Source organism: Gordionus sp. m RMFG-2023, chromosome 1 (assembly GCF_954871325.1).
Source record: "Gordionus sp. m RMFG-2023 chromosome 1, tfGorSpeb1-WG-v2, whole genome shotgun sequence".
In the NCBI taxonomy this organism is placed as follows: Eukaryota; Metazoa; Nematomorpha; class Gordioida; order Chordodea; family Parachordodidae; genus Gordionus; species Gordionus sp. m RMFG-2023.
Window position 1 is genome coordinate 32657269 of NC_088775.1, and position 11817 is coordinate 32669085.

At 28.0% G+C, this 11817-nt stretch overlaps 1 protein-coding gene across 5 annotated transcripts in view; it reads left to right on the forward strand.

The window, feature by feature from the left end:
- Window positions 1-11394, forward strand: part of LOC135931449 (uncharacterized) — an 82658-nt gene extending 71264 nt beyond the window's left edge. For 2 of the 5 annotated variants that reach the window (XM_065468569.1, XM_065468571.1), the window contains exon 13: window positions 10653-11392. In XM_065468569.1, coding sequence (XP_065324641.1) covers window positions 10653-10808 — 156 coding nt within the window. In that variant the 3' untranslated portion in view covers window positions 10809-11392. Of the gene's footprint in view, window positions 1-4414; window positions 4695-10652 lie in introns of those variants that run through there. The other 3 variants (XM_065468570.1, XM_065468573.1, XM_065468572.1) reach the window with 3 other exon arrangements.
- Window positions 11395-11817: the final 423 nt, after the last annotated feature.

Sequence of the window (11817 nt, forward strand, 5' to 3'; positions counted from 1 at the left end):
AATGGAAACCAAAAAGATATTTTAATGATTTAATTTTTAAAAAAACTTAGAGTATGCTTCTTAGATGTTGTGAGATCATAAATTCTCCAAACATTTTAATAGTCGGAATATAAGATACCTCATCTCGTGTAATATTTAAATACCAAAAAGTCGCATCGCTACTAATTAGCCACTTAATCAAAGAAAAAATAATAACGCACTGTTGCTGTCTCATTTTTAAAAATATGGTGTCTATACTTTAAAAACTTATGCTACAATGAAATTATAGTCGTAAAATTAAAATTTGAAATATAAATAACACAAAACAAATATGCAAAATAAAAGACGAGTATTATAATATAATCATTAATCAATTTTATATTAGCTATTTATCCCTAAAAGTTTTCACCTGACAAAGAACACCCCCCCCCCTCCCATAATCCTTTGCTAAACTAATATATCAACGGAAGAACTGGGTGGTATTGAAGTATTGTATTTTATAAAAAGAGGTTTTAAAATATCAACCTTTTAAGTTGTCATAATTTCCATTAGAGGTCTCCAAAACCCTGCCGGTCCGAAAGCTCGGAAGGAAATTAATAATTATTTTTTGATGAGTCGAGTCAGGCAATTTGTATACATAAAAAAATTTCGGGGCCGACAATTCATACATAAAAAGAACAGGCAATTCTTATATATAAAATTCAGGAAAGGTCTAGGGTTTTTGATTTTTCGTAAAATTAATTAAAATTTTGATATATTTTTTTGAATTTCAAGCTAATATTTCGATTTGAAAATAAATTACAATATGCTTATTTCTTTGTATCTTAAGTTCTGTCCTACTAAAAAATTAAATCTATATTAAATTCACAAAAAATTAGTTATTTATGATGTAATCCAAATACACAATATATATATTAAAAATTTTTTATAAAACGATTTGTATTAATAGATAAACATAGAGGAGATATATAAGAGCCTTAATTGGAATTTGGAATAATTAGATATATAGATAGGTATTTTAAATGTGAGGGCCGGAAAATTCGTGCAAAAAAATTTAAGCGGCCGGGCTGATTTTTTATGAAATTTTATGGGCTAGACCTTTGACTTTTCGTAAAATTTTAAAGACCCGATCCCAGATTTTTAAAAAAAAACGGGACAGGCCGCGGAAATAATTTAACAGGCCGGACCTGACAATTTCTACTCAAAAAATTTTCTGGCCGGGCCGGCCAACTTGGTGTCGAGTTTTGAAGATCTTTAATTTCCATAGTAAATTCACCTAGAATATCGTTAGTTTCGTCACTAAATAAATGAATGCAAGAGGTGAAAGGATTTGAAAAATTTTTATTTTATGTTATAATTATTATTTATATACATCCTTTTAAAATATTATTTTTTTAAAGTAGCCTTTTTTAGCTATCGCCACTTGAAAAAATAAATAAAAATAGCGACATTGTAGATTAGTGATCTGCATCGGGCCTAATTTTTCAAGCCCGGCCCGAGCCCGATTTTTTTAAAAAGTTTGCCCGGCCTGGCCCGAATTCGAAATTTTTTTGAAAAAATTTACCGACCCGGCCCGGCCCGAGCCCGATTTTTTTAAAAAAGTTTGCCCGGCCTGGCCCGAATTCGAAATTTTTTTAAAAAAATTTACCGACCCGGCCCGGCCCGAATTTATTTAAATGTATAGTTTAGTTTCAATAAATAAAATCAAATATTTTTATTTTACATAAAAAATTCAATATTAAAAAAAATCCAAGGTCTTACCCGATCCGAATATTAGGCCCGGCCTTACCCGATTAATTTAAATAAAATTAGGCCCAAGCCCTGCCTAACTTTGCAGATCTCTATTGTAGATAACTACAAAATATAGTGCACCACTTTCAATCACTACTTTAACAGTTTCGCGTCTTCATAAAATTTTTTGATTATTTCATATATCAATTATTAATGGCAAATAAATAAAAAAATAATAATATTAAAAAATTTTTACTGGTTAAGTTTTTGATTTAAAATTTAAAAAGAACATAAGATTATATGATACACATATTAAAAATATTAGTAGACCATCTCCTCAGATGGCGGCCAGGAATCGGTCCTTAATTTAAAATTGTAGCATATGATTTTAAAGCTTATCTTTTGTTTGATCGGAAGGGCCCTCGAAGTACTCCTAGGACTGGTATGGCATAATCGGCCAAAAACTTCGCCTAAGCCTAATTAGGTTTAGCCTTAAAAATCGGCGAAAACTAATTATTCAAAAATTAGGCATCGGCTGAGGAGTTCGGTTATTCGTCCATCGGCGTTACACAACACTAAGCCTAGCTTTAATTATTATTTATTAGCCATTTTTTTGACATAAAAACTAGACTAAGCTGTTTTGGAATCTGTTAAAATTGGGCCTATTACACAACATTATTTAGGGCTCTTTCAATTAAGTGCAAATTTAGTTACATTTGGCTCAAAGGGGGGTGGTGAAAAATCAATATAAATATCAGATCGGGTTCGAGCCAATATTGGATCGGATCGGTGAAAAATATGTGGATCGGCACAGCCTAATTTTTAGAGTATTTACTTTTTAATGATATAAAAGGTCTTTTGGGAAGGCAATTATTTAAGAATATTTCTTCTGAAATTAGATCAATAAGATTTTGTTAAAATGTTTTAATTAGAGAATTAAAGGTAGAAAATTTTCCCGAATTTTCCCTTAATATAAATATAATATTTTATTGCAAAAATTATAATTATATTTTATAAAATATAATATTTTATTTCAAAAATTATGATTTATAATTTAATTTATTATATCATAAATTTTAAAATAAATTTTATTTTCCTCGTGAGCCTTTAAGCTTTTTTTTTATTGGTGCAACCATTGAGTGCAACTCTTCAAATCTATAATTTTAAAAGTACAAAAACAAAGGTAAAATACATAATATTAATATGATATATAATAGAATTTAATAGTTAATGATATATTTAAATTTGATATATAAGGATCATTATACTTTAATCATACTATATAACTGGTATAATAATTTATTGAAGTAGACGGAAAACTTCCAACATCTGGAGGCATTTTATTAAAATTACAGCTAATAATAAGAAAGGGTATATAAATATGCAAATTTTGTCAATCGATATATAATTTTCCAAATTCAATAAAGATGTCTAAGCATATCAAAAAATGTCAAAGGTATATTAACAGTTTACAATTTAATGAAGTTGATAATAATAATTTTACTGAAGAGGATATTATATTGTATGTATACCATATTCCAGTAATCCTATTAAAATAATATCCCCAAAAAACATTAATAAAACTATTCTAGATACTTAAAGAAAATACCAATAATTTTAATAATGTATCAGGCACATTTAAAATTGAAATTTTTTTGCACTGTAACCAAATCAAACACAACTTGACAGTACTATTTTTATGTCGAATTGCCCTTTTCATTTAGAAAATAAATATTTTATCAATTTTTTTAAAAATTAATTCGCCCAGCCTATAGAATTCCATCTAGATATACAATTAGTAAAACATTATTAGATTTTGAATAAAGTGACAAATATTATCAACAACAAATTCTATACTTTAATAGATTTTACTCTCATTAGCGATGGTTGGACAAACATTCTTGAAGAGTCCATCATTAATACGTAATGACTCTAGAACCAATTTTCTTTAAATCCATACAGGATCTAGTGCTCGTTGATTATATCGCATCTGAGCTGATCAAGGTAATTGAAGAAATTGGTAGTAAAAATTATCTCACTAATAACTGATGATGCAAAGAATATGAAAAAGGCCTGGAGTCTTGTTAAGGCAAAATAAGTATATCTAATCTTTGGATGTGCCGTATATGGCTTGAATCTGCTTATTAAAGATTTATGCCAAATAGGTTTTATTGTAAAGATCATCAAAAAAACCAAACAAATAATTAAATATATAAAATTTAATAGTATTTTATTGGCAATTTTAAAGAAAGGCAAATATTGAAAAGATATAATTCCTTAAAAATTCCAAGTCTGACAAGATGAGGAGGTTTTATTATAATGTTGCAAAGTATTGTGAAAAATAAGGAAGTTTTGCAAGAGATTGCAATTTCAAGTTTATTTATAGACAAACAAAGAAGGAGTTTTATATTGGACAAAGAAAGATGTTGACTTTTTTAAAATTTATTTATAACAGAATTATAATTGTAAAATAGGATACAGCGGTATTATCTGACGTACCAGAAATATTTTGGGATAAAATAAACTCAAAACTTTTATTTTTAATGAAAATGATTTGAAAAGTGTTAAGATACATATTAAAAACGAAAGAAATTTTGTTGCCGGAATAATTATGCAACAAATCTTCTGGATCCTAGAAATTTTGGTGTGAAATTAACAGACCGCGAATTAACAGTAACTTTAAATTTAATAAATATTATTTCAGGCCAAATTAATTGCGATATTGGAAAAATGATGGGTAATTTAGCAAAATATCGTTCAAAACAAGGTTTCTAAATCCATACCAAACCACTCATATGGTGGAAAGGGTTGTGTACAAATCAACGCCTTTGTCAAGTGGCATTAAGATGTCTTTCGATACCACCCACAAGTGCGAGTTTGGTCAGCATTTGGAAAAATTCATTCATAAACGAGAAATAGAAAGAATAAAGTCGAAAAATTAATATCAGGTATAACATACATTTAAAGGATCGCACAAATACATTTCGGGATATCATCAAAAGAGTTCAGATTCCGATATATCAATTTCAAGTGAAAATGATGATATTTCAATTGGCATTCCATGAATTTTAAATGTAATTTATAATACATGCTTCTTGTAATTAATAAAGTTATTCAAAAAAAAAATGAAATGTTTAGTGTATTTTTGTCATTATTGTTTAATTATTTTATTTTCCCTTAGTTCCCCAAATTTAATAGTTATACAAAAAATGAAAGGTTCAAAGTGTATTTTGGGGTTTTTTTTTTTAATTTTCCGTTATTTCCATTTTTTTTCTCCAATTTTCCCCCTTTCCCCAATTTTCCCCTTTTCCCCAATAAATTTCCCCTGAACCAATGGGAAATTTACATTTCTAGTTTTAATGCTTGTAGGCTCTCCACTATAGTTTTGCATCCTTTTATGCCAATTTTGTTGAAGGGTCCTTTATGTGTTTGCATATTATTTTTGAGATTATCGTTCCTCCTATAGAAATTGGGCCTTTGCTTTGATGCTGCTGAGCAATCAGTCTGACTTCAAAAGGTAAAGGAATCAACGGATGAGGTAGCCTACAAATGTATATTTGATTGCAAAAATAATTAAATGCCTAAAATAAAATGAGTGAGCAAGAATTGTTTCTCTTTAAATCTCGTAGAAACGCTGTTCCGATACCATCCAATTCTCTCGCAGTATCTGCTTCTAAGACTACATCAGCAGTAAATTTTATAGAAGATGTCTTTATAATGAGAATGGATTTTTTCTGATATTTATAGGATATTTAAGAAACAGTTTTAAAAAATGCATCTGTAGCAGGAGATACTGGTTAATTGTTAGAAAACCATTATAAGCCTTTACTGTTGGAGTTAATATTTTTAATATGGTGAATTCTTTGTCGTGCTAAACCTTATGTAGGTGTCCAGGATCTAATTCTCAGGCATTTTTATTAGTATGCTTTTATTATTGATTCTGAGCATTTTTGGATAATACATTCCTGGCTAAGGGCTTTCCCCTCCTTACATAGGATACCTTGTGTAACTCGCTTATGGGAAAAGTTATTACATTTCTCCTTTCGCATCCGAAAGGTCTCACAAGACAGAATATCGCATATCAAAATCAAAGATAATATAATTTTTTTAAATATTTATACATAAATATATATGAAATGTTGTCAAATAAGAATATATGGAATTTATATATTGTAATTAACTTTTATTAAAAATCCAACAAATTAAATATTTTAAAATAAATCACACAAAAAACTTTCCCTTAGTATTGCTCGGGGCGGTATTTGTCCCTTGTTTAATCATCAATCGGGGCACTTATGTTCGACGATTAACGGTTTATTGTTTACTACGAGAACGGGTTCTGTACAATATCTCATGAGGTTGTCTCCCCCGCAAACTCTGCATCGTTGGCGGTGGTAGTAGATATGGTACTCCAACTGTATTTCTGTGTGTTCTTATAGGTCCTTCAGGGCTTCTTCTAATATCATTAAATAATCTTATCGCTTCTTCTCTTGCCGCATTTAACCAATTTCAAGACACGATTACCATGCCATCTAAAAATATAATTAATATTTGTTTATTAATCTATCCTCTCCCTATATTTTTTCTTTCCTTTGCCTATTCTATACAGGGATCCAAACCGAATTTGAACAGAACCATTAAACCGCTAAAAACTGGTATTTTTTATCGAACCTAAACCGCTAAAAAATTTCTAGCCGAACCTAACCTCTAAAATACCTCGAACCGGTTCGAGTCTCATAATCATGCTTATAAAATAATGTGTAAATTACAAGTATATTGCAAAAATTTTAATTATATTCGAATTGTTTTAAAGATTATTATCAATCACATTTGATTGTAATTTTTATAAACTTTAGTTTATTGCCATTTTACAACATTTTTAAATATTTAAGATTATAAATTATAATGCTTAGAGAAAAATTAAATCCAATATATAAATTATTTACATATAGTATTATAAATGACACATCAAATCTGATATCATACTGGCAGTGCCGGTTACTCAAGTTAGTGTGAAGATGTTTTTTAACAATTATATTTATATTATCTCCTTATAGATGTATGAGTGAGACGAATTTTGAAAATATATTAATTGTGCGGCTTAAAAAAATTTTTTTTTAGTAATTGTTCATATTAAAATTTTATATTTATAAATTAAATATTATTTTATAATGTGCAATTAATAAAAATGAAGGTTTTATGTATGTGTTTTTTATTTTAATTATGGAATAAATAAAAATATTCTTCCCTATACATAATTCTAATGTAGGTTTGAATACAAAAGTGTTCAAACCGGTTTTTAGAGGTTCGAACCGCGCCTGAATCTTGTACCGTTATTTTTACCAAACCTGAACCAAACCGATATTTGTGTTTCGGTTTAGATTCCTGATTCTATACCTTACTTACAGCCTTCTTTTTTCAACAAAAACTATTTCATTTTCCACGGAACCTTTTCATTTTTCCTTTTTTTTTTAACACTTCTACCCTTTTTTTATCTTTTAACCAATTTCAACATTACTTTATTGGTCTATCTAGTTGAAGAGGTCTCCATTCTCGGTCTTATTTGTTTCACATATCTAAGTCATGGTCCCTTTTGTCCTTCAATCTATCCTTTAACTTTTTTTTCTCACTATTCCCTTCCCCCATTTTATTGGACCATGTAACAACAAAACCCATACTAATTTTCCCATCTGCCATTTCTCTTCAATTATTATCTGTTCATTCTGTCCATTCGCGTACGCGGGGGGGGCAGGGGGACAAATCCCCCCCCCCCCCAAGCCAAAAAATTCAGATGCCGGATTATATTTTTCAAAAATATTATTTGTTAATATTAATTTATATTTGTTAATATTTATTCCTATCTCATATATATATATTTAATTACATTTATTTATCACATTCATCTACTAAGTTATTTTATCAATTAATTTCGATATCAAGTTTTCCTTGGCGTAATTTACCTATTATTTAAAAATTTTAGTGGCGTAATATTTATCTAAATTTCTAGTCAAATAATAATTATCTCTGAAACTCCTTGTCCAACAGGGAGAAAGAAATTGCAAGCTTGTCCAACGAGATCGAGTCTCCGCCATCAAGTAGTAACAGCTTTTATGGAGTTAGAAGAGCCGATTATTAATGCTATTACTGAAATATCGCAATGGCTTGAAAGAAATATTTCCTCAGAAGCAAAATTATTGGATTCAATACTTATTCTAAATTTTTTTTCTCATTAATGTATTATTTAATTATACAACTACTTTATGTAATACTTTTCAAAAACATAACATTGACTTGATTAAGAAGATGAGAATAGCGGAGAGCATTTTATTAGAACTCAAGGAAATTAGAGCTAATGTTGATGAAGAATTTCATATTTTATATGTTATTGTTGAGTCAAAAGCAGAGGTATACGTGTTCAAAATTTGTCCCCCTCGACTTGCAGCAAGCAAGCTCATCGTCAAAACATTAATATAGGATCAGTAGAAGAGTATTATAAAACAAATGTCCCCTCTCCCAACCTTTTTCATATGGTGATAGAAAAAAAATATAAATATTTGTTAGATTTTTATCATGAAGATGTTAAAATATCTTATGATGCCTTATTAGCTGAATAACTATGATTTAAAGATTAACTATGGTTGATACAGTCCCGAAAAATGTTATGGATGCTTTGCATTATTTTAAACACATTTTAGATTATACTCCCAATATATTAAAATGGTTATATATATATTAGCAGCTCTTTAATAAACTAATGAGAGAACATTCTCTTTTTTAAGAGGTACTATTTGCAGGACACGGCCCAGATTTTTTAAAAAAAATTTTTCCGGCCCAGGTTCTTTTTAAAAAAATTTTCAGGCCCGGCCCGGCTTTTTTGAAAATAAAATTTTCACGGCCCGAATTTTTTTAAAATAAATTATATTTATTTTTGATATTAATAGCTAATAATGGCGATTTCAAATATTTGGTTTTAAAATATACAGCTCGGCCCGAATATTTTTCCTAAAAAAATTTTAAGGCCCGGCTCGGGTGTTTTTTTAAAAAAAATTACGGGCCCCACCCGGGTATATTTAAAAAAAATTAAAATACAGTCCGGCTCTGGGGCCGGGCCTGTAAGTCTGTGAAAAACATACCTATGAAATATAACATCTGAAAGTAGATTGAATGATTCGGATCTTTTGAATATTCGTAGGCATTTAACGCCAAGCAAGGATAGATAATTGGAAAATTAGCTCAAAACATACAAAATACAATTATTCCTAAGAAACTTTTTGTGTATTAATTTATATTTCCAACATTTAAATTTTTTATACTTTATATATTTTAAAAGCTCAAAAAATTCAAATTTCAATTTTGGGTCATTTAGGTGATTCATATCGTGGGTTATATTCACTTTATATTTTATTATTCACATTTATTTTATAGTTTTTCAATGCCGGTTTATATAATTTTTTTAATTCACATTAGTTTAAAATTGTGTATTAGAAAAGTTATTAGTCCTAATAAATTTATGCTTAGTATTTTTAATTAACAATAATATTTCTTGAAAAATTTTATTATTATCCCCCCCCCAGACCAAATTCCTGCGTACGCGCCTGATTCTGTCTCCTTTTTTCTTTTTAATTTTGTTTTTGTTTTTCTTCCTAAAAATATCTCTGATGATCTATCTTTGACTTTATTTTTATTATTATATGTTAACCGAGACAATCACCATTATCCTTTCCCATATTTCTCTTTTTTTTAAACCAACTCGCCTATGGTCACTACATATAAGTCAGGTATTGAAAGGTAAAGAATAAGTAAAGGAAAGAAAAAGATAGGTAGGGGGTCATCTGTATAACTTTTTTCATCTGTTTTGGCATTGAAATATTAAGCATAATAAATAAAACACTTTTTTTAGTTGTATCAGTGATTTAATCAATATTTCAATTTTTGATATCATTTTATGGTATTTAATTATATGTGTCAGTTTAAGAATATTTGTTACTCACTTAGAAGCTGTCATAAAATGATAAAATAACATTAAATTATTAAAATCATTACCTTAGAGTTTATTTAATATATTTTTAAAATATGAAAGCTAATTTGATTTTAATATATAGTGTTTCTTAATTGAGGTTTGAGGGTATTATCTAGTCTCTCGCGTGATTTTTTTTCACCTATGCAATGAAGGGTTTATAAAAGTTAGTTAAAATATTTAAATTCCTTATATTTTTATTTGACAACATTTCATATATATTACAGAATTCATTAAAATACATACATAAAAAAATATTCTGATGAATCATTGACTAAACTTAATATAAAAAATATATAATAACAAGGTGCTTTCAAATATTTTGCTAACAATGATCGAGTAGCTCCTAAAACAGTGTTAATATTAAGGAAATTATAATAATTGCTAATGATGATCAAAAGCAATCAATTCATTTATAAAAGATTGCAGGAGGATTGAATGATCAGATCAGTTTGAGATGTTATAGACGACAATTCTTGCTCACTCATTTTATTACAAGCATTAATTGATCTTTGTAACTAATAGCTAATGGTGAACCTAAACATATCTTTGCTTTTTTTAAATAAAAATTTAATTTTTTTGATTTTTATTTATTATGATCATATTGATGAACACTAAAATACAAAATATATAAAGAAAAGATTATAGGGGGAGGGCATGGAGCCTAACATATAAATTTGAGAATTTCTATTTGAAACTTCAAATGGTAGAATTCTAGGGGATTGCCCTTTTAACTGCTTATTTACATATCAGTGGCTTAAAGAGAGCTAGACCTTTGGAAGCCAATGGTATAGCTGTAACTTGGATGTATCTCGAACTGTCAATAAAATGCTAAATTTTTGCTGCTCTCCTCATCTTATCAACCCAAATTGTTATCATATTTTAATTTTTCTATCAAATTGAATATTTTTTTTTTATGGAATAGTTTAATGAGAAACAAAAAAGTATGCTCATGTTTGACAAGTCATCCAACGATAGCAACAATGTTGTCGATCCTGATCCAAGCATCGAAAAGGTGTCTATGAAGAGAGGCAAAGTTAAAGATATGATTAACACTTTCCAAAACCTTAGCCAAAAATGAATCAATATAAAATCTTTACCCTACCCCATCTGGCCCTTTATTTTTTAAATATTATATTATGCAAACATATTTTTTTTATACCATAAAGTTTTATACAATACTTTTTTTCGCCTGTTTCCATATGCAATTATAAATATATCATTTATATTACATAAAACATATTATTAGATTAATTTTGATATTTATTATACCTTATAACAGTTGTCATCTTTTGATACTACCATTTTTTTTAAAGGATATTTATACTTTTCTTATACTATAAATGATATATATACCTTCGTTCTCAACCATTTAGTTGTTGACATCCTTATTAATTTACGAAATAAAATATTTATAGAGGGTATTTATAGGACCAAATCAAATGGCTAAAAAAAATTGTATTTATGTTATCCCGTTTTTTTAAATATTTTGATATAGCTTTTACCAAAAAGATATTATTTCATTCATTTACTAAAAAAGTAAATTTTTTTTACATAAGTTGATAACATTTATATGTATATTTTTTATATTTTGTTTTATCTATAATTAATATATTATATATAATTTAGAGCTTTATCTTTATTTGTTGCTTTTTTTTTATTAATTAATGTTTGTTATTAAATAAAAGAAAAGGATATTGTCTTATTAGATATTTTTTGAAATCAGTTCGGCCCCTAGAAATTTTAATCGATTCCTATAAATTTAAATGTCTGATAATCTTTGTTATTGTAAATCTTGTTGTTCATTGGAATATAATAAAACCTTTGTATAATCATTATAACGAATTTAATTATCTTGGCATGTGTCTTTTACTAATAATAATGTAATAACCCTCGAGCGCTGCGCTACGTTTGCGCTCTCACTCTCTTTCACAGAAAGCCTTTAAAAATTTTCTAGGAAACCTAATTTTTAGCGTTTTTTGTTTTAACGATTTAAAACTTTTCCCCAAATTTTTAATGACCGCAATCACAACATAAAAAGATGAATTATCTGCATGGTTCACTACGGCATTTTTTTATGAATTAAAAGC